Below are 24,521 nucleotides of genomic sequence, written 5' to 3'. Positions count from 1 at the left end.
AGACCTGGAGGGCTCGGGGAGCCGCAGCTGGAGGCGGAGCCGGGGGTGGGAGGACACGCAAGCCTGCGGAGGACCTGGTCAGCTGCTAAGCCAGGAGACCCAGAGAGCTGAGAGAGCTAGTGAAGAGAGAGACAAAGAGAAAGGCAAGGGGAAAGTGAACACCTGAAGTAGGTACGGCGATCCTAAAGCCAACGAAACTCAAAAGAAATTGGAGGCGTAGTCTGACCTACTCCCTCTGGGCCTCTGCCTTGCCTGTTATTATTGAGTCTGTTCTCCCGGAAAGATCAGAGCTCCATAAATCATTAACTTTCAGCAGGCTGAGTAACACATTCAGCAAAAGGTAATACTTGCAAGTTCTTGGTTTTTTGTTTGTTTGTTTTGTTTTTTCCTGAGACGGAGTTTCCCTCTTGTTGCCCAGGCTGGAGTGCAGTGGCGCGATCTCAGCTCACTAACCTCCGCCTCCCGGGTTCAAACGATTCTCCTGCCTCAGCCTCCGGAGTAGCTGGGATTACGGGCGGCTGCCACCACGCCCGGCTTTATTTATTTATTTATTTATTTATTTATTTATTTATTTATTTATTTATTGTATTTTTAGTAGAGACGGGGTTTCACCATATTGGCCAGTCTGGTCTCCAACTCCTGAGCTCGTGATCCGCTCGCCTCGAACTCCCAAAGTGCTGGGATTACAGGCGTGAGCCACCGTGCCTGGCCTTTCAAGGTTTTGAGGAAAGTGAAGCGACCTGTTGAAGCAAGGCTTGAGTTCTATTGTGTTTCATGAAGCCCTGGAGACCTCTGATAATTTTCTACAAACATCCCTTTTTAAAATTTTTCAAACCTACTTCCTTGATAAGCTTTCACCATGGCAACCTGATGGGAAATGCTCACTGGTGGTAACAGACTGTGGTACCTTAAAGTACTTTCTGTACAAAGTCTGCTCTCAATTTTTCAAGTACAGAAACATTTTCTGCCCACTTAGTTATTTCAAGCTGGGTAACATGGTGACAATTTGTCACCACGAGAGAAAATTGTGACAAAACACACAATTTTCTCTTCCTGGAATTCCTTCTCTGTCCTGGGAGCAAATTTCCATTCATTCCTAAAACCTCAGCTCAGTTATCATCTTCAAGTGCTAAGTTGTTCATAAATCTGTTACGGGCTGGGCGCGGTGGCTCACGCCTGTAATCCCAACACTTTGGGAGGCCAAGGCCGGCGGATCGCCTGAGGTCAGGAGTTTGAGACCAGCCTGGCCAACATGGTGAAACGCTATCTTTACTAAAAATACAAAAATTAGTCAGGCGTGGTGGCGGGCGCCTGTAACCCCAGCTACTCAGGAGGCAGAGACAGGAGAATCACTTGAACCCGGGAAGCGAAGGTTGATCTCAGTGAACCCAGATCGTGCCTCCGCACTGCAGCCTGGGCAACAGAGCAAAACTCCCTCTCAAAAAAAAAAAAAAAAAGATTTTAAAATCGGCAAAATGGATCCGATCCCCTATTTTATGTGCACATAATACATGTTCATTGTGGGGAAATTAGAAAAGTTGGGCATTAAAAAATAAGAGCCACAAATTAAGCATATCATGAGAAAAAAAGAAAAATAATAAAATAAAAAATGGTTCTTGGCCGGGAGTGGCGGCTCAGGCCTGTAATCCCAGCACTTTGGGAGGCCCAGGCCGGCAGATCACTGGAGACCAAGAGTTCGAGACCAGCCTGGACAATATGGTGAACCCCGCCTCTACTAAAATACAAAAAAATTAGCCGAGCATGGTGGTGTGTGCCTGTGGTCCCAGCTGCTTAGGAGGCTGAGACGGAGAATCGCTTGAACTGGGAGGCGGGAGGTTGCAGTGAGCTGAGGTCCTGCTCTCCAGCCTGAGCAACAGAGTGAGACTCTGTCTCAAAAAAAAAAAGGCCCGGCGCGGTTGCCCACGCCTGTAATCCCAACACTTTGGGAGGCCAAGGTGAGCAGATCACCTGAGGTCAGGAGTTTGAGACCAGCCTGGCCAACATGGTGAAACTCCGTCTCTACTAAAAATACAAAAATTAGCTGCACGTGGTGGCATGCACCTGTAATCCCAGCTACTCTGGAGGCTGAGGCAGGAGAATCACTTGAACCCGGAAGGCCAAGGTTGCAGTGAGCTGAGATCATGCCACTGCACTCTAGCCTGGGTGACAGAGCAAGACTCCATCTCAAAAAATAAATAAATAAAAATAATAAATGGTTTTTTTGGCCGGGTGCGGTAGCTCATACCTGTAATCCCAGCCCTTTTGAAGGCCAAGACAGGCAGATTGCTTGAGGTCAAGAGTTCCTAACAGGCCACAGACTGGTACCAGCCCACAGGGTTGGGAACCCCTGCACTAGATAATATGCCGTACTCTTGGGGCTGCCTATAGGCTAACAAATTCATTTTGATAAAGAGCAACTAGTGGTTATGTAAAAAGCCTGGGGTGGGAGGGGAGCTGGCATTTTGAATTTTTTTAATGGGTCCACGTTTTGGACACCCTGCCCAATGGCCAGAATCATGATAGCTGCAGTTTTTTATGTGATTGGCACTTTACACATTAATACTTTTTCATGCAGTGCCCCTCCCTGCAAGACAGGCATTACACAAGCTGGGCGTGGTGACATGTGCCTGTAGTCCCAACTACTCAGTAGGCCGAGGTGGGAAGATCACTTGAGTCCAGGAGTTTGAGGCTGCAGTGATCCATGATAGGACACTGCACTTCAGCCTAGAGAACAGAATGAGACTGACGCTTATTCCCAGCACTTTGGAAAGCCGAAGTGATAGCTTGAGCCCAGGAGTTTGAGACCAGGCTGGGCAACATAGTCGAACCCTGTCTCTACAAGAGATACAAAAATTAGCCAGGTGTGGTGGCATGCACCTGTAGTCCCAGCTACTTGGGAGGCTAAAGTGGGAGGATCCCTTGAGCCCAGGAGGTCAAGGCTACAGTGAGCAGAGACTGTGCCACTGCACCCCAGCCTGGGTGACAGAGAGAGACTCTGTCTCAAAAAAAAAAAAAAAAAAAGTCATTATTTTCCCCATTTCACAGATGAAGTAGCCTCAGTAATATTTGACAAAGTCACACAGCCATTAAATAAAGGAAAGAGACTCAGACCTAGATTTGTAGGACATCCAGAACCCAAGTTCTTGGGCCATGCTGCTTCTCTTCGTGGGGGAGAGGAAGAAGAGAGATTCTTCTAGGAAAGATGCAAATAATTGGCAGAAATTGAGAATTGACTCCTTACGTGAACACACACAAAGAGAAGCAGGTTTCCTTGGCATATGAAGGCAAAGTCACACCTGTGTGCTGAGGTCTGGGAAAGCCCAAGGCTAACTCCATGAAGATTATGGAAATAGATGTTCCCCCTTCTTCTGACTCTGGAAGGGAAGGGATTTCCCCTCACAGACCGCAATGGGGGAGAGCCTGCAGTGACCTGCTCTGGAGTGAATGGGGAAGCCTCAGGAGCAGGAGTGACTAGCCAGGCAGAAGGCACTTCAGCCCTTGCATATCAACAGCATGTTTTAGATTTCAATTTGTCGTTAATTTAACATTTATTGAGCTCCCGTGTTAGCCTGGGAACACCAAGAAATATTTATTCTCTGGTCCCCATCATCCAGGTTCTGTTCTCCCTCTTCCCAGGATTTTCCTCCTGGTGTCTGGTCAGCCTCCCAGGGACTGTGACAGTCACTTTTGTCTCCTTCCTCTGAAACTATCCCCTTCTTCTCAGCGGGAACCAAACCCAAACCCCACCCCATTTCTCCTTTCAGTGTCAGTGTGGATGACATTTGCCCTTGGTCACAGCACTAGATCTTTCTTCCCACCCTCCTATCAGTACCACCATATTCTTTTGGAGCAAATTCCTCATTGTGTGAGGACTTGGGTGGGGAGCAATTTTTAATATGTTCCTCTATTGTAGCCTCCCGTCACAGGAGTTGAGGAGCTCAGATCCTTCTTGTACCACCTCTGGGAAGATTATTTCAACTCACCAACTCAGACCCTTAAACTCCCAAGATTTTGAATCTTGGATCAGAGGGATGGCTGGAGGTTGAGCCTGTGGCAATGCTAGGGTCAGGTTTTTGCCAAGTCGAATTTCTTGTGTGTTCTGTGCCAAGTGTCTGGAGCTACCGTGATTCTGCAACTTTCCAGAGAATCACCAGCCTTAATTCTGTGAATTCCTGTCCTATTTCTCTATTTGCTTCATATGACTAGAGTTCATCTTTGTTCTTTGTTCTTTTTTCTGAAGAGACAGGCTCTCACTCTGCCACCCAGGCTCAAGTGCAGTGCCATGAACACAGCTCACTGCAGCCTCGACCTCCTGGGTTCAAGCTGTCCTTCCACCTCAGCCTCCCATGTAGCTGGGATTATAGGCCCATGCCACCATGTGCAGCTAATTTTTTTTTTTTTTTTTTTTTTTTTTTTTTGGAGAAATGAGGTTCTACTATGTTTCCCAGACTAGTCTTGAACTCCTGGGCTGAAGGGATCCTCCCACCTCGACTTCCCAAAGTCCTGGGATTACAGGCATGAGCCACCACGCCTGGCCCTGGTCTCTGTTCTATGCAACATGCAGCTGTAACTGCTGCAGTGAAGCACTTATCTACTCAACTAAACATGCAGTAAATATTTATGAAACATCTACTCTGTCCCTGGCAGTCTCGGTGTCAGCCTAGGTGATTATCCAGACTGATTCATGGTTCTATGCTCTTGGAGAAGACTGGAATATATACCCAGCATCAGAAAAACCATATCCTTAACCCCTATTGCTTGAGAAACTCCCCAAAGCACTACAGCAAGCCAGCTACTAGAATCTTCAACAGCTAGAAACCATGGAAGCCACTACAAGGTAGAAATTTTTCTTGTTGGATAGATAACTTAAATACACTTTGATAGAGACCTTCTGAGGCAAATAGTCACTTACAGCTAAGAAATTTAAACCAGACAGGTTGGGAGGAAGCACAGGTTGGCCAAAGTACTTCTGGACAAGTGAGTCTTGTGGCACCTCTCAACTAATATTGTGCATATGAATAATAACAGCTTACCTGTAAGGCTGTTTCAGAAACTCAGAAGAGCCTGGCCACTTGTTTCTCACCTCCCACCAGCAACCTCCCACTCAACTCTGGGCCCCAGACACATGAAGCACAAGTCTCAGGGAACCATCGCCACATTGTGGAGATCCCAAGGGAGCCCATAACCACCTCTTGCATACAACTGCCCACCATACCCAGCGTGAGAAAGGGATGTGGTCTTGCCTTAATCTGTTAAAACTGCACATGTCCGAGGCAGGCGGATCACCTGAGGTCAGGAGTTTGACACCAGCCTGGCCAACATGGTGGAAACCCATCTCTACTTAAAAATACAAAAAAATTAGCCAGGCCTGGTGGCGGGCACCTGTAATCCCAGCTACTTGGGAGGCTGAGGCAGGAGAATCACTTGAACCTGGGAGGGAGAGGTTGCAGTGAGCCAAGATCATGCCACTGCACTCCAGCCTGGGCAACAAGAGTGAGACTCCGTCTCAAAAAAACAAAACAAAACAAAACAAACAACTGCACATGTGCAAGCCATTTGCACTCTGGAATTGCATGCTGTGAAGACTCCTAGTGGTGTGGAACTTAATTTGAATTTGAAATCACACGGCATGCACAAAGGGACAGGCCCAGGCCTACCCTTGGGTCACCTGCCTGCTGACTGCAGAGCATCCCCTGTAAGCCACGGCAAGGCCCATGGAGTCTGAGCTTTGTGTAGCTCGGTGCTTATGATGTACCACCTCCCTTCAGTCCCAACTCCTCTTCCTCCTCCATCCTCAGGTATACTGATTGCACACTCCCTGTGTCAGAGGTGTTTGAACCAGAGCGACTCCATTTTGAGTGAGGGCTAGGAAAATGACGCCAGGACTTGCTGGGCTGCATTCCCAGAAAGCCAGGCATTCCTAGCCAGCAAATTAATAATGTTTACTAAACAGACCCAGACTTGGGAGTGTCCAGGTATCCCGATATCTGGAGAACAAAGGCATTCTTGATTTTGCTTTAAAAATAATAATATCGATTCTTGCAAAATACAGTAATTAAGAAAATTAATCCTTTATCATAAACTCTTGTAGCAGAGCACACCCCCTCATATACCCAAGCATTGTACCTAGGGTGAACGTGTTTCTCCTCTTACTTTCAGGAACGTCCTACTCTATGGAGTAGCTGTTCTTTTACTACTTTACTCTCTTAAGAAACTTGCTTTTTCTTTGCACTGTGGACTCGCCTTGAATTCTTTCTTGCGCGAGATCCAAGAACCCTCTTTTGGGTTCTGGATCGCGACCCCTTTCCTGTAACACTTGTGCAAACGACAGTGTCCCTGTTATGACCATCTCATAGTGGTAGATTCCATTCAGATTTAAGGTAAGCCCAGAGACCACTTTTGGGTTTTCTTGACTCTCTGAGAAAAGTTGTGTAAGCACCTGCGTTCTTCTGGGTTTGGCTACATAGGGTTGTGTCCCTCTATGGAATGGAGAGTCCTGTGGACGAGGGTGTCATTTTCTCACCCAGTAAAACTCACTGAGGATGCTTCTGTAGAAGTGAGAAATATGATGACTATATTCAGAATAATGATAACTTGGCTGGGCATGATGGCTCACGCCTGTAATCCCAGCACTTTGGGAGGCCGAGGTGGGCGAATCACTTGAGGCCAGGAGTTCAAGACCAGCCTGGCCACCATGAAACCCTATCTCTACTAAAAATTAAAAAATTAGCTAGGCATGGTGGCATGTGCCTATAACCCCAACTACTCGGCAGGCTGAGGCATGAGAATCGCTTGAACCTGGGAGGCGGAGGTTGCAGTGAGCCAAGATCACGCGACTGCACTCCAGCCTGGGTGACAGAGTGAGACACTGTCTCAAAAACAAAAAACAAAAAACAACACGTTGGTCAGGCTGATATCGAACTCCTGACCTCAAAAAGTGATCCACCTGCCCCAGCCTTCAAAAGTGCTGAGATTACAGGCATGGGCTACCACACCCAGCAATCATTTTTTAAATTAAGGAAATATTAACAAGCAAAAATAAAAACATATAGTCTTTTCCCTTAATAAGCCCTTCTAAGAATCCGTAGAAGTTAGTTATCAAGTAGTAGACATTCATAGTGGGAGTTAAGCATAAGGACAAGAATTGTGTGTGGGGTGAGAAATTCAGTACTACTTCCTGTTTTTGGTGACAACCAGGTATTAGAGATAATGATGGCCATAACATACTGAGTTCAGTGAATCAATATGGATACACCATAACTTACCGAATATACAATATAAAATTATCTTTAGAGGCTTAAAAACTGTCTAACTGGAACATGACCAGGGGGCTTAAATACAAATATTTTGCAGAAGGTATAGTGTCATCACCATGGGAAAAAAATTAAAAGCCCAAATATATGGCTAGAACACTCTCATTTTGTTACTTCCAGTCTTGACCTTTTTTTTTTTTTTTTTTGAGATGGAGTCTTACTCTGTTGCCCAGGCTGGACAGCAGTAGCAGATCTTGGCTCACTGTAACCTCTGCCTCCTGGGTTCAAGTGATTCTCCTGCCTCAGCCTTTCAAGTAGCTGGGACTAACAGGTGTACGCCACCACGCCCGGCTAATTTTTGTTTTAGTAGAGATGGGGTTTTGCCATGTTGCTCAGGCTGGTCTTGAACTCCTGACCTCAGGTGATCCACCCGCCTCGGCCTCCCAAAGTTTTGGAATTGCAGGCATGAGCCACTGTGCCCAGCCATCTTGGACTACTTTTCTTTTTTTTGAGATGGAGTCTTGCCCTGTTGCCCAGGCTGTAGTGCAATGGTGTAATCTCAGCTCACTGCAACCTTCACCTCCTGGGTTCAAGTGATTCTCCTGCCTCAGCCTCTCAAGTAGGTGGGATTATAGGCATGAGTCACCACGCCCAGCTAATTTTTTGTATCTTTAGTAGAGATGGGGTTTCACCATGTTGGCCAGGCTGGTCTCGAACTCCTGACCTCCTGATACGCACGCCTCAGCCTCCCAAAGTGCTGGGATTACAGATGTCAGCCACCATGCCCGGCAGTCTTGGACTTCTTAACACACAATTTCTAACCACCAGAAGGAAGTGTACATTTAAAATTCTGGCCCAAATGAAAGAGATACAAATATGGCACAACTGCCACAAAGACTTGTTTCCCTAGCCAAATAGTACCAAGGCGTAGATTAAAAAAATCAAAATAGAAAAAGCCTCTAGCTCTCGTGAGGTGGGTAAGCTGCAGCTTCTGGAAGCAGATGTTGCTCCTTCCTCACTCTCTGGGCCCTGTTTCTAGGAGAGCAGTGGGAAGGCAAGAAGATAGGGAGAAGGTAAAACAGTCAGCCGGAAGTGTAACAATTCATTCTTGTCAAAGAGTTCAACCTAATAATGTGGGGGAGATTTCATTACTCATAAATGTATTATTTTCCATTAAGAACTTTAAAACTACTATTTCAGTAATTCTTAAAATGGCTTAACAATCCAAAGAAATAAATGGGCACTTGACATGGTTTGGCTCTATATCCCCACCCAAATATCATCTTGAATTGTACTTCCACTCCACAATTCCCACGTGTTGTGGGAGGGACCCAGTGGGGGATAATTTGAATCATGGGGCCGGTTTTCCCCATACTGTTCTCGTGGTGGTGAGTAAGTCTCATGAGATCTCATGGTTTTATCAGTGGTTTCCACTTTTGCATCTTCATTTTCTCTTGCTGCCACCATGTAAGAAGTGCCTTTCGCCTCCCACCATGATTCTGAGGCCTCCCCAGCTGTGTGGAACTCTTAAGTCCAATTAAACCTCTTTTTCTTCCCAGCTTTGGGCATGTCTTTATCAACAGTGTGAAAGCGGATAAATACAGCACTCAAACAGTTCAAATGAAACAAAAATCTCTGGTTTCATTTTATTTTTTAAAATTTTTATTTATTTCTTTTTAAAAGGCTAATTAAGTTAAGCAGTGGGAGCAGAGAAGGAACAAAGAAATCTGTAACTGTGGCTGGGCGCAGTACCTCACACCTGTAATCCCAGTACTTTGGGAGGCTGAGGTGGGCGGATTGCTTGAGTTCAGGAATTCAAGACTAGTCTGGGCAACATAGCGAGATCCAGTCTACACAAACAGTACAAAAATCAGCTGGGTACGTTGGTGTGTGCGTGTAGTCTCAGATACTTGGGAGGGTGAAGTGGGATGACTGGTTTAGTCTGGGAGGTCAGGACTGCAGTGAGCAATGCACTGTACTCCATCCTGGGCGACAGAGTCAGACTCTGCCTCACAATAAACAAAATAAGAAATCTGTAATTGGTTGTGATCAATTAGTTGTAAATGCCACTGCATGCAGATCAGCCTAGTTTCATTTTATATTCTTCTTCTATCTCCAGAATATTTAAAAGTTAAAACACTTCGATTTTTAGAAACTCTCATTAAATTTACCACCTAGCTGAAGATTCCTGAAGGACTTAAACAGAAAATCAATATCCCTCTCAAATGAACAGGGCAATAACTCTACTGAATATTAACTTTCTATTTCTCTCCATTCATAAAAGAGACGGAAGCATCATTGTTCTCTAGTTTTATTATTTGTCAATTTTCCCAACACAGGAACTATAACTCATTCTGAGATTTTTTCAGTGCATTTCACAGCAAAAATGAACAAGGGAATCATTAAAATTGTTGTACACAAACCAACTTTTTCTTATAATTTACAATTTGTTGAAAAAATTATTGTTTTGCTGTTTTCATCCTACTAACCTCTTTAACAGAACACAATTTATCAGAGCACAAAGCTTAAACTTTTTATGATGATGCAACAGACACAGCCTCCTACAATGGCTGATAAACAACAGGTATGTTACACACACTGATTGGAAGACCATATCCGAAAAAACAGAGTAAGGCACCACTCTTGGGAAATTAAGGTAGCTTGCAGTAACAAGTGTTGAGCACCGTAATAAGTAGGTGCTCAATAAATACATGAATGAATGATGAAAGCCATAATTAGCTCTATTCTTTTAATTGCCAGCAATTCTTCAACCTCCACAAAAGACTTATTTAAAAACAGATTTGTACCTGAATACAACTTCCTGATCTTTTTTTCCTGATACCTTTTAATTTCATACTGTTTCTTTAGCATTTAAGTTTCCTCAAAAAATAAAAAACAAAACCATACCTTACATGTGCATTCAGTTACACATATAAGTTCTGAATTACTGACAAGTATGAATAGAATCATTTATTTTAATTTTTAACAGAGGTAAAATAAAGCATACTTATCCAAAGGGATAACACGTAATACTGGATATTAACCTAGAGGTGAAAAAAAAGAAGGAAAAAAGTAACAGTTTTATTTTTTAATATTTGCTATTTTCTTTAATGCCTTAGTTCTGGAGAAAGGCTAAAATCTCATCATATTGACATGAACACATTTTTAAAAATTGTCTCTCAACTGTAATATTTAATAAAACTAGGTACTGAAAAATGTTCTGAAATTTTTCAAGTCAATGTTGTTTTCAAGTATATTAAAATGTTCAGAAGAAAAAATTCTCCATGGTTATAATTCTGATCAATCTATAAATGTACTTTTTAAAAGAGAGTTCCAACAGAGGTGGATAATGGATAAGTTCCTCAGACACAGGCATACAGTCTTTTTGAAGAAATAGAATGCCTTGTTACCACAACCTGGTTGATTTTTTTTTTTAACACTGATTTCAGGCACAATGGCTGAATCCACTTCTGGGTCATCTTTCTTCTCCTCTTGGTTGGTTTACAAGAGTAGTGAATACTTCAGTTACGGACAGAAAGAAAGACACAAACTCTGAAACAGAGACTTCACTTTTCACTACAAAGAAATCAAAGTCACTGAGTTCTCATTGTTGTGTGTATCTGCTGCCCCTATGCAAAAATAGGGGATTCAAACTTAATTGTAGGAGCAAGAACTGGATAAAAGATTGATCTACTGATTCAGGTAACAAGTTTTAAGATGGTATTGCTCACATCACATGAACAGGTTGGTAAGAGGTCCACTGCGTTTCTTTACCACTTTGGTCTTGCTTTTGGTATTTCGGTGCCCTAGTAGGTACATTCAGGTTTAGCTAGTTTCAGTCTGCCCAATCAGGAAGCAGGTCACTCAGTGCAATGACTCCATTCTGGGAGGATTTAGGGTAAACAGAGAAGAACCTCATTTGGTCGAGTTTTAGACAGTACGTGTCACTCTGCTGGTTGTGTTGTTGGAATTATTTTCCAAAGTGGTTTATGATAAACCCAGCCATCTCCCTGAAAGAAATAAAATGATAAAGAATCATCCCTCTAATGTTATCAAAATCACTAACCAAAACTAGAAGCAACACCTTTACTGAAATGGAATTCTACTTTCACATTCAAAAAAAAGTTTTTGTGAAAGAACAAAGTCTTTGTGCTTAAGACATCAAACAATGCCTGTGGTTTAGCTAGGATTCAGGTGAGAAGGTATGGTATTGGAGGGTCTAGTTTGTGACCCATGAACATTTAATTTTGCAAGAACCATTTGTAGCAATTTTGCCAATTTCGCCAAGATGCTACAGACTGAGCCTCACTCACAGAGTTATGGGCAGCAGGCGGAGCACAGAGAAATGATCAGGAAGGTACTAACTGTTCTCCCCATCTCCACTGGCACCCCAGAACTCATTTTTTTTTCTTTTTTTTTTTTTCCCCAAGACAGTCTTGCTCTGTCAAGCAGGCTGGAGTGTAGTGGCATAATCTTGCTGCAATCTCTGCCTCCCCGGTTCAAGTAATTCTCCTGCCTCAGCCTCCCAAGTAGCTGGGATTACAGGTGTCCGCCACCATACCCGGCTAATTTTTATATTTTTAGTAGAGATGGGGTTTCACCATGTTGGCCAGGCTGGTCTCGAACTCCTGACCTCATGATCTGCCCGCCTCGGCCTCCCAGAGTGCTGGGATTACAGGCGTGAGCCACCGCGCCCCGCCCCCAGAGCTCATTTTTAATGATATATAGATGTTCTCACTTAGAAACTCTTCTTTCTTAGAATCTGTTTCTGGTATATCTGCTTTTTTTTTTTGGAGGCAGTCTTGCTATAGGTCACCCAGGCTGGTCTCAAAAACAGTTGGTATTTATATACAGCCATCCTACTTTTAAAAATAAAGATGTCTAAGTGATAGCAATTCAACAAAGCCTAGTAAGCTAATGTTCCCACCAAGTAGATATGTTTTTATCTTGAACACATGTATAACATACCTCTTTAGTAAAATATTTTGTTTTCCAAGGTGTGCCTGTTTCCGTACGATGCCTTTCTTCAGTCCTCTGACGTTCTTCCAGGGTATGCTTATGCTCTGTGGCCTTATCAATTTCAGATTCTCTCAGAGAGTCTGTCACATTTTTCCACAATCGCCTGAAATCCAAAAACCACACATTTTACAAGCATTCTTTAAAAGAGATAATTAAATAGTATCAATACCCTCAAAATTACAGTAATTTTATAAAATAACATTTCCTAAATCACATCTACAATGTCATGCTCATGAATTCCAAGAATAATGATACTATGCTGCTGATGGTTATGTCTGGGATGCTGCTCCTTCTGCTTCTTTTTAAATTAAAAATAATTTTTATTTTTCCAGGTTATAAAAGGAGGATTTTTGTTTTTAGAAAACTTAGAAATTAACAAGTAAAAAGAGAAGTAAATTTTCAAAGTTGAAATGTAAGCAAGACCAACTGTGCTTCTGGACATGATGAAATAATGGGGAACACATTTATTTTCCTGCCTTCATCAACCAGGAAACAGGCAATATATAGTAAAATAGTGGTTTTCAGATACTGAGTATAGTAAAATAGTGGTTACTATATAGTAAAATAGTGGTTTTCAGATACTGAGCAAAAGGCAGTGCAGGGCAGTGATCCTTGAGAAAGGAAACAAACGAGGGGAGTCCTATGAGTCCTCTAACTCGCTGTCCAGAGTGTTTCTAGGCCACACACAGGGAGAGGGAAGCTTAACAAATCTCAAGCAAAAAAAAAAAAAAACTGCCACAATTCTTTAGGGAAAGAACTGTTTGTTGAACAAATGGTGCTGGGACAACTAGATATATATGTGAAAAAAGATGTAAGAAGTTAAACATAAAACTACCATACAACCCAGCAATTCCACTCTTGGGTATTTACCCAAGAAAAATGAAAATAAATATCCACACGAAGATTTGTAGGAGAATTTCCACAGCAGTATTATTCATCATTGCCCCCAACTGGAAATGCCCATCAGCTGGTAAATGGATAGGCAAAATGTGATATATCCATACACTGAAATACTATTCAGCAATAAAAAGCAATGAACCACTGATACATGCAATTAATACTTCATGGATGAACCTCAAAAACGTTATACTAAGGAAATAAGCCAGGCATAAGAGATCACACATTGTATGATTTATATGAAATATCCAGAAAAGGCAAATTTATAGAGACAGAAAGTTAGCGGTTCTCTGGGCTGGGGGTAATGGGGATTAACTGTAAATGAACATGAGGGATCTTACGTTAGGATGAAAATACTCTAAAACTGATTTATGGTAATAACTGTACTACTCAAGAAAGTTACTAAACATCTTTGTTTTTTCTTTTTTCCTTTCTTTCTTCCTCCCTTTCTGCCCTTCCTCCCCACCTCCCTCTTTCTCTTCTGTTCTCTTTTCTTTTTTCTTTTTTTGAGACAGGGTCTCACCATCACCCAGGTTGGAGTGCACAGTGTCACCATCTCAGCTCACTGCAACCTCTGCCTCCTGGACTCAAGCAATTCTCCTGCCTTTCTTGAGTAGCTGGGACTATAGGCATGCACCACCATGCCCAGCTAATTTTTGTATTTTGAGTACAGACAGGGTTTCACCATGTTGGCCAGGCTGGTCTCGAACGCCTGACCTCAAATGACCCGCCCACCTCAGCCTCCCAAACTGCTGGATGGTATGCCACAGGTCTTATAGTTCAAAGCCTTAAGGCTACATATGTATCTTAATGGCTCCAAAAGGTTTCCTAACACATTTCTGATACACATATCAGATGGCTCAAACATAAAAATGAATTTATAAGGAATTCTCCACAAATAATAAAGACATTAAAACAAAAAAAATCAAGACATAACAATCCTAAAGATAAATGCCTGCCCTAATAACAAAACTTCTAATAAAATGAAGTAACAACTTGCAGAACTACAAAGTGAAATATTCAATTGTAATTGGTAATTTTAATAACCAATTTCAATAACTAAACTCAACTGATAGAATAAATGCACAGAAAATCTGTAAGACTACAGAAGACTAGAAAAATACTGTCAACTCATTTGACCTGACACTTATAGAACACACTCACCTCAGCCTCCTGAGTAGCTGGGATTACAGGCACATGCCACCACATCCAGCTAATTTTTATATTTTTTGTGGAGAGAGAGAGTTTTGCCATGTTACCCAGGCTAGCCTCAAACTCTGAGGCTCAAGAATACACATTCGTGTCAAGTTGCACATGAAACATTTACCAAGGCCAGGCTCGGTGGCTCATGAATAATTCTAGCACTTTGGGAGGCCGACGTGAGTGGATTACTTGAGGTTGAGTTCGAGACCAGCTTGGCCAACATGGTGAAACCCCATCCCTACTAAAAATATTAAAAAATTAGCTGCGTGTGGTGGTGCATGCTTATAGTCCCAGCTACTCGGGAGACTGAGGCATGAGAATTGCTTGAACCAGGGAAATGGAGGTTGCAGTGAGCCGAGACTGCACCACCGCACTCCAGCCTGGGCAACAGAGTGAGACACTACTTTGCCTCCAAAAAAAAAAATATGAAAAAAAGAAACATTTACCAAGACAGAACATATTCAGAGTCATTAAATCTAAATAAATTTAAAGAATTAAAATCATACAAAGTATATTTTTGACCAAAATGAAACTAAGTTAGAAATAAATAATGGAAAGATGGCTGGAAAATCTCTAAACATTTAGAAATTATCAACACTTTGGAAATAAGTTCATGAGTTAAAAAATAAAACCCGCAAAAGAAATCAGAAAATACTTTGAAATGAAAACACATAAAAAGTCATTGGAGAGAAATAAAGCAGTCCTCAGAGGAAAATCTATAGCATTAAACATTTAGAAAAAAAAAATTGATGAGCTAAACCAGGGATCAAACTATGGCCCACAGCCCATTTTTGTAAGTAAATTTTTATTGCAACATAACAGTGTCTCACCATTGACTTATTGTCTATGGATGTTTCATGCTACAAGGGCAGAGTTGAGTAGCTGTGGCAGGGGCTATTTGATCCACTAAGGCTAAAATATTAATTGACTGGCCTTTTACAAAAAAGTTTGCTGACCCCTGACCTAAGCTTCTATTGTAAGAAATTAGGGAAAAAAAAAAAAAAAAGCAAATGATTTACAATATAAGGAGAAAAAACGAAATTTTATAAAAGAGCAACATTCAGTGAGAAAGAAAACACAAACAGACTAAATCAGTGAAGCCCATACCTGGTTCTTTGCATAAAATTAATAAACTTAGTCACACTGATGAGAAAAAAGGTATTACAAATATAAGGAATAAGTATGGGGACATCACTACAGATCCTACACAGATAAAAAAATCAGGTAATATTAAGAACTACATGACAATAAATTTGACACATTAGCTGAAATGAACCAACTCCTTGAAAAACTACCAAAGCTCACTGAAGAAACAGAAAACCTTAACAGTGCTATATGTTAAACATATGTAATTTGTAATTCAAAACCTTCCCCTAAAGAAAACAGAGCAATATCCCTCATGTATATAGAAACTATAAAATTCATTACAAAATTTTAGCAAATAATATTCAGAAGCATCTCTTTTTTTTTTTTTTTTTTTCTGAGACAGAGTCTGGCTCTGTCACCCAGGCTGGAGTGCAGTGGCGCAATCTTGGTTCACTGCAACCTCCACCTCCTGGGTTCAAGCAATTCTCATGCCTCAGCCTCCCAAGTAGCCGGAACTACAGGTACATGCCACCACACCCGAGTGAATTTTGTATTTTTAGTAGAGACACCCAGCTGATTTTTGTATTTTAAGTAGAGACGCCTGGCTGATTTTTGTATTTTTAGTAGAGACGCCAGGCTGATTTTTGTATTTTTAGTAGAGATGGGGTTTCACCATGCTGGCCAGGTTGGTCTTAAACTCCTGACCTCAAGTGACACACCCGCCTTGGCCTCCCAACATGCTGGGTTTATAGGCGTGAGTCACCACACATTCTTTTAAGTAAACATCGTATTTCATGAACAAAGTAGTTCTGCTTGTGACTCAAATAATTATACAAGTGCTCTTCCTTCAGATAACGACTATATTTCTTCAGTAGCCAGCACAAATGCTTATTCATATTCCTGATTTGTCATACAGAATACTAATAAGACATGTACTCAGCCAGGCATGGTGGCTCACGCCTGTAATCCCAGCACTTTGGGAGGATGAGATGGGAAGATCACTTGAGGTCAGATGTTCACGACCAGCCTGGCCAACACGGTGAAATCCTGTCTCTACTAAAAATACAAAAAATTAGCCAGGAGTGGTGATTGATGCCTGCAGTCCCAGCTACTCAGGAGGCTGAGGCAGGAGGATCGCTTGAACCCAGGAGGTTGAGGCTGCAGTGAGCCGAGATTACCCGACCACACTCCAGCCTGGGTGACAGAGTGAGACCCTGTCTCAAAAAAAGAAAAAAAAAAAAAAAAAAAAAAAAAAAGACATGTACTCTGTAGTCCCAATTTTAAAAAACTAACAATTTGTATTGGTTTTTCAAGGACATCTTAAGAGAAGGTAGCATGCAAGTACATGGCAGTGAAGAATATAATGACTGCTTGTGACATTTGGTGCCACTGCCTAAATTAGTCCTAAGGCCCACCAGTGCTACCCACAGCATTCCTTTTGCACCATCATAAGAACCCACAGAGTGAAAAATGGTAAATAACATCTTAGTACTATTATAAAAAAAATTGTGAACTTGCAGATGCCCTGAGAAGGTCTCAAGGACCCAGCAGGGGTCTGCAAAGCAAACTTTGATACCCTCTCCTTAGGATAAATCCCTATAAGAATTCTTTAAAAAATCATTATTGCTGTATTTTTTGACCCACTCTGAATGTTTGATTGTGGACATTTAATCCCTTTCACACCTAGTTAGAAATTGTTTGGTTCCATTTATGTGATCTTAATGTAAGATGTTTAGTGGTTCCCTGTATATATATTTTTTTCTATTTTTAATTGATAGAGTAGTAATCCCTCATGACATAAAATTTAAACAGTACAAATAGGAATCTTATAAAAATTAAGTCTCTTTCCTATTCCAGATCCCAGTACTCTTTTCCAGAAGCAACCACTGTCAACACATTGTGGAAGCTATACCTTATTAACACATATAGATCCACTTTATTTTTCAAGGTCTATGACGCCTACTGCCAAAATATCCTCTACGAAGATTGTACTGGTTTAACGTCCAATCAACAGCATGAAAATGCCCATTTGCTCACACCTTTTCCCCAAAGAGTTATTATTGTAAAAACTAATTTGTCTTATTGTTTAATTTGTACCTCTGAATTCTAACTACCCTAAACAATTTTTCATTTCCTTGGTTGACCATTTAAGACGTTCCTATATTTATGCACCACCTCTTTACATCCTTTGCCCAGTTTTTGTATTGGGGTACCTTTTTGTTAATAATTTAACAAAAATTTTTATGATAAAGTTTTTAAGATACACACAGTAATTCTTTCACGGTAAATGTTTTTAATATTTTTGCTCCACTTACAATGTTTGGTTTTTACTAAAATGTGACTGTATATCAAAGAATCTCACAGCTGGCAAAGGGTTTAACATCATATCAGACTAATGCTTTCAATTTACAAAGCTGATGCAAAGTGGTGAAGTGACTTGGCCAAGGTCACCAGTTAGTGAAAAGGCTTAGATTAAGATTCAGAGCATCTGACTCTTTCCTGGATAGATGCAAGGATGACATACCGGGATTCAAACGGATCCTGCTTCTCCAGAGGTCTCACTCTTTTCTTCGTCACTGTCAATTTAGTCAAGTCCACATACTTTGTTTCTCCATTGCTATATGTGAACTCAAGAACACTATTCCATTCCCCTTGCACTTTGCATACCACAGTGTTGGTGATGTTGTGCTTTACTTCAGCTGTAACCCTAGAAGCAGATAGAAAAGAAAGATACACTCTAATAAGTGATACCATGTTTGTTTCTTAGATCTGAAACCCAAGAACACAGCCTGTGAATCCTGTTGAAATTAGTTATATACCTCACTTCAATATGTCAGAGCCAAAGTTAGATTCTTTGTATGTCCTATGACAGCTTCCTTCATAATTTGTTCAATATCAATTTTAGTCTTTAGAAAAAATGCCAGGAGTCAAATCAGAGACTTCATTATCATTAATGTCCAAATGTTATCTTTAAAATGTTTGCTACAAACAAAACTATAATACTAAAACTAAATAGAAATATGAAAAATATCAATATTTTATTTATTACAGTCTAAAAATGTTACAACATGACAATCTATTTAACTATTTTTTACTAGTTAATTCTACTTATTAAAATATTTGGCATCCCTACATTGGAAGTTCTGGATACATCCATCCTATATTAAACTACATAAGCCTAATTTTAAATTTAGAAACCACACAAACCAATAAGAGGTAGAAAAATATAAAAGAATACATTAAAATGTTTAAAATGCTCTTGCCAAAAGAGAAAAATTAAAAGAGCACTGGTCTACAAAAACTATCATTATCACCACAGAACTCAGAGAGACCTTAAACATTACTGCTATTGAAGTTTAATGAAGAGTCACCACAGCCATATATATAAAATAGCTATATATATGGCTGTTTATCAACAGATAGCTGTATTGATGCAGCACAAATACATCAATAGGAACAGGCTAGGAATAGGAACAGGTGTAATTATTATTATTATTTTTTTTTTTGAGACAGAGTCTCGCTCTGTTGCCTAGGCTGGAGTGCAGTGGTGTGATCTTGGCTCACTGTAACCTCCGCCTCCTGGGTTAAAGTGATTCTCCTGCTTCAGCCTCCCACCTAGCTGGAGTAGCTGGGATTACAGGTATGCGTCACCATGCCCGGCAAATTTTTGTATTTTTAGTAGAGACGGGGTTTCGCCATGTTGGCCAGGCTGGTCTTGAACTCTGACCTCAGGGGATCCGTGTGCCTCGGCCTCCCAAAGTGCTGGGATTACAGGTGTGAGCCACCGTGCTTGGAATGTAGTTATTTTTAGTGAAGTATTTTATGTTCACTCTAGGACACAGATAACAACAGGGTCAGATCAGATAGAGGTTCAGAACTTAGGGAATGATAGGCAAAAGTTAGGGTCTAATCAGTGTACCAGAGAATGTGGCTTATCTAGATTCAAAAGGAAATCCAAAGACCAAAGTCTAGAGGTTCGAGTGACAGTTCAGGAATCCCAAGTAGCATTCGTCCGGCATAAGCTAAGGGAACAAGAAGGACAAAGTGGAATTCAGGGAATCCAGTTTCAGTTTTAAGCAAGCGGTCTGTGAACTCAGCTCAAGGCAGAGGTGTAAGGAGCCCAATAAGCAAATTATTTATAAGCCAGATCTCTGGAATCTAAGAGCAAATCAAACATTCACAATCAAGATTAAGAGTAATTTTATCTACTAAAAATACAAAAAAAAAAGCTGCACGTAGTGGCACAGGCCTGTAATCTCAGCTACTCAGGAGGCTGAGGCATGAGAATTGCTTGAACCCGGGAGGCAGAGGTTGCAGTGAGCCAAGATTACACCACTGCACTCCAGTCTGGGTGACAGAGGATGGCTCTGTCTCAAAAAAAAAAAAAAAAAAAAGAGTAGTTGTATAGTTGTAGCTCACTGGACACAAAGAACACCATGACTATCAGTCAACTTGATTACAGCAGGAATGGGAACCCTGGGTTATGTCTCAAAGCATACACACTTAAATAACTGCCCTGGTTTCTTGCCAGCGTGAATGTTTTTTGTGATGTCATTGCATGCTTCCTCTCTGATCCCACTTGCCAACATCCTTCCCTTCCTTGAAAATGTATCTCTATCAAACAGGATATGAGGAAGTAACACTGAACATTTATCTAGTCTATTTCCCATCCACATACACCATTCTAAGATAATCAGCTCCTCACTTGATCTTTCTTTTACTACCATCGCACATCTCTCAAGTTACTTTTATCTCTCATAAGGCTTTCCAATGGACAATCTTAGGGACCTGTTCATGACTGCTGGCTATTACAGGGTCCGTATTGTTTAGAGCAGCTACACAGCAAAAGCAGCGCGAAGACAAGTGGGGCAGGGGACACGAATCACATATACTACAGGCAGGCCATGAGGAACTTGCAAAGGAGCACAAGGAGGAAGAAGGCCTCATCACTTTGCTTATAACAATTCTTCACAACAGTCTAGGGTAACCAGCACACTTCTTCCGTAAAGGACCAGAAAGTAACTGTCTCAGGATTCTCAGGCCAGACCGTCTCTATTGAAACTACTAAACTTTGTCACTCTAGCATGAAAGCAGACAGAAACAAGTACATGAATGTGCATGACTGTGTTCCAATAAAATTTAATTTACAAAACCAGGTGTCACTAAAGGCTTGAGCTCTTTACTTCCATGCATACAGTCCTTAGGGAACTGATCACACAGTAATATTATTATTGGTTTGCCATCCTTGCCCCTTGCCAAGACTGTAATCTCTTTAACAGGCATGGAATGGGTCTCATCTCTATAGCCCCATTTAGCACTTAGCAGAGTGCCTGATAAACAGTGAGTTTATTGCCTGAATTAATGAATGAGAAAACAAAACCTCAATTATATTATCACTACATAGAATAAGAGTGAGCAAAAGCATACATACACAAGAGGATGCCAGTGTGTGCGTGGAGGGGGAGTTAACATTTTTTGAACATTTAAAATATGCTGGGCATTTTACATAAATTATTTGCCAAGCCTTGTGACTATCCCATTTCTGTAGATGAAGAAACTAAGGCTCAAAAATTTAGGTAAGGTGCCCCAAATCTCTCTCTCTCTCTCTCATTATTTGTTTTGGACAGTCCTGCTATGTCACCCAGGCTGGACTTCAGTGGTGAAATCATGGCTTACTGCAGCCTTGACCACTTAGGATCAAGCCATCCATCTGCCTCAACCTCCTGAGCAGCTGGAACTACAGGCATGTGCCATCATGCTCAGCTAACTTTTTAATTTTTATTCTTGTAGAAAATGGGTCTCACTACGTTGCCCAGGCTGGTATTAAACTCCTGGGTTCAAGCGATCCTCCCACCTCAGCTTCCCAAAGTGCTGGGATTAGAGGCATGAGCCACTGTACCCGGCCCCCAAATCTTGTAGTTAGTAAAATAATAGAGTCAGGATTTGAATACATGTCTAAAGGACTCCAAAGTCCGGTTCTTCCCAACACTTCTAGGTACAAATTTCCTTAAAACAACTTGACCTGAGGTCTGACATTACCATTATTTTGTAGCTATGATATACAAATAAAAAATTAGGTACTTCAGAGAAACATTTTATAGTACAAAGGGAAATTGAGAAAATAACCCAAAGAAATAAAATTCTGCTCCAATTCAAATTTGTCATTCTGCTTACATGCAGCAGCATGAAGAAACAGACTTCCTGCATAAACAGAAGATACAAAGGCGGAGCTTAGGAATTTGGAATTTAGGAAGTAAAAGCTTGTACCAAACTACCATAAGAAAGGTATATTTAAAAAGTTATGCCAATGATTAACACAAGGCAAAATAAGTTAGGTTATGGAAAGCGATTCATTTTTTTTTTTTTTTTTGAGACGCAGTTCCCTTCTTGTAGAGTGCAATGGTGTGATCTCGGCTTGGCACAATCTCAGCTCACGGCAACCTCCACTATTCCAGCTATTCTTCTGCCCCAGCCTCCCAAGTAGCTGGGATTATAGGCCTGTGCCACCACGCTCCGCTAATTTTGTATTTTTAGTAGAGACGGGGTTTCTCCATGTTGGTCAGGCTGGTCTTGAACTCCCAACCTCAGGTGATCCACCCATCTCAGCCTCTCAAAGTGCTGGGATTACAGGCGTGAGCCACCATGCCTAGCCAAAAGTGATTCTTAATCTTAGGGAAATTCTGAAATACTTGATAATTCTTTAAAAGCTGTCTGGTAAGAGTAGAAAGGAAATGGTTATTGAATCAGATAGATCAGTTCTGTTGAAGGTCTTAAAGAGTCTCAATTTTCTCATCTATAAAACTAATACCTTTCCCTCATGGGGCTAGTAAGATTTTTTTTTTTTTTTTTTTTTGAGACAGTCTCCCTCTGTCACCCAGGCTGGAGTGCAGTGGCATAATCTCAGCTCACTGCAACCTCCACCTCCCGGGTTCAAGCAATTCTCATGCCTCAGCCTCCTAAGTAGCTGGGATTACAGGTGCATGCCACCACGCCCAGCTAATGTCTGTATTTTTAGTAGAGACAGGGTTTCTCCATGTTGCCCAGGCTGGTCTTGAACTCCTGACCTCAGGTGATCCACCCGACTCGGCCTCCCAAAGTACTAAGATTACAGGCATGAGCCACAGCCTCCCAAAGTGTTGGGATTACAGGCGTGAGCTACCGTGCCTGGTCAAGAATGGTTTTTAGAAGCAATTTTACCAAATGGTTAATTATATCCTATAAAAAACAGTTATATAAATGTTGCCAAAACCAAACTTAAATATTCAAAAATAAGATATTAAACAATTCCCTTTAACAGGTTAAGGTACTGGCTTCTTGTGGTTACTATCTAGGTGCTGATATCTTAACCATCAGGCAAGTTCTCCAAATCTAAGTCAAATTCTGGATCCTTTATGACTGAGGCAATTGAAAGGCTGTCTTAAAGATAAAAAATATTTCTAACACAGAAATCTAAGATTTCAACAAAGCACTTGCCTAGGATTTGAGCGGATCAGAATGTTCTCCTTGATAAAAACTTTGCCTCTCTCCACAACTCAGGCTTATGGAGATGAGATGGCCCTATATGCAGGTGAGAACGCAATTAAAATTTTACTTTCAAAGAAAAAAAAGGTTTCTTGACCAAATCTACAATATCTCAAGTATGTACATCTTGTATCAATAAATGACATAGAATACAGAATATGCTGCCCTTAAGATAGTTAGCAAAGAGCTAAATCTTACATTGTTGTCCCATTCATCTCTAAGGTGAGAATTGATAAATAGTAAAACATATGCTTTCTCGCTTTTTTAAAAACTTGACAAGTCAGCCTTTTAGATTTCCTAGATCCTGTCTCTAAGAGCTCCCTGAGATACCAGAAAACCACTGGTTATGTTAACTTAGCTTCAAATAGAAAATATTTTATTGACTGAAAGTTAGCTTTGGGTTTCACTGATGGTATATAAAAAATTCACATGAAGCGTAATTACATTTTATGGAGAGCTACTGAAGAAGATACTGTCTATTATGTTACTCGATGTCACTATGTAAGGACACATGCAACAAATCCCTTTAGAATTTAGTGCCAGGAAAATAGTTTATCTTGAAAAAGTGATATGCTTCCTTTATCAGACACTGGGAAGTATGTTAAGCATCATGTTTCTTTATTTGCTTTAACAGACGAATCAAAACTAAAAATTGATTTTTTAGCTATAGTAATCATCTAATCCTAGCTTCACAGTACCATTGTCCTTACCCATCTTTATGGTATTATGACAGACTTTATTTTTAACTATTATATACAAGTTTTTCCTAAAAGCCTTACAAATGCTTTCCAAAAATAGTATCCTGGATTATAATCTCAGACTGAAAGCTTCTTGCAGGCAAAGTTAGTTTTTATTTTTATTTCTCTGTATCTCTAGTATGCAGAAAAGTTATAATGTGTATATACATATATATATATATATACACACACACACACACACACATCTACATATCCTAAAATCTTTATGATATTACACCACGCACTATATATATAGGCACCCTAAAGTGAGTGTGGAAAATGGGAACAGAAGGTGGACATGATAATGGGGAATAGTTAAGTAGGCTCACTTGGCTGCATCAGAGATAGATGTGGAAAATGAGGGAGTAAGGGAAGACAGGTAGAATATAATATATTTATACCAAATGCAGACAGCAGATAATGTGTCTGTCCCAACTGCAGAGAGCAGTTAAAAAAAACTAGGCTATGTTTGAGGAAGGAGGCATGAGCATTAAATAAAGACATGGAGAAGACCTTAGTTATAATAATCTGTAAGCACAAAGAAGAAAAGGTGTCAAGAATAAGAAATTTGGCTGAGCATGGTGGCTCACGCCTGTAATCTTGACTCTTTGGGAAGCCAAGGATTGCTTGAGCCCAGAAGTTCAAAACCAGCCTGAGCAACATAGGGAGATCCTGTCTCTTAAAAAAAAAAAAAAAAAAAAAAAGAGGCCGGGCGCGGTGGCTCAAGCCTGTAATCCCAGCACTTTGGGAGGCCGAGACGGGCGGATCACGAGGTCAGGAGATCGAGACCATCCTGGCTAACCCA

At 41.0% G+C, this 24,521-nt stretch overlaps 1 protein-coding gene and 1 long non-coding RNA gene across 2 annotated transcripts in view; one reads left to right on the top strand and one right to left on the bottom strand.

The window, feature by feature from the left end:
• The first annotated feature begins 40 nt into the window (after positions 1-40).
• On the top strand, positions 41-10,924 carry LOC114676411 (uncharacterized). The gene is made up of 2 exons (XR_013414346.1): positions 41-171; positions 10,703-10,924. It is a non-coding gene; the product is annotated as an uncharacterized LOC114676411 (long non-coding RNA).
• The window catches only part of OSBPL11 (oxysterol binding protein like 11), a 73,221-nt gene continuing 58,251 nt past the window's right edge, over positions 9,552-24,521 (bottom strand). The window contains exons 11-13 of the mRNA XM_001114179.5: positions 17,983-18,165; positions 12,222-12,375; positions 9,552-11,263 (exon numbers count right to left, since the gene is read on the bottom strand). Coding sequence (XP_001114179.3) covers positions 11,198-11,263; positions 12,222-12,375; positions 17,983-18,165 — 403 coding nt within the window. The 3' untranslated portion in view covers positions 9,552-11,197. The remainder of the gene's footprint in view (positions 11,264-12,221; positions 12,376-17,982; positions 18,166-24,521) is intronic.

Source organism: Macaca mulatta, chromosome 2, assembly GCF_049350105.2.
Source record: "Macaca mulatta isolate MMU2019108-1 chromosome 2, T2T-MMU8v2.0, whole genome shotgun sequence".
Classification (NCBI taxonomy): Eukaryota; Metazoa; Chordata; class Mammalia; order Primates; family Cercopithecidae; genus Macaca; species Macaca mulatta.
Note: the sequence above shows the minus strand (reverse complement) of the source record. Positions and strands in the feature narration are given on the sequence as shown.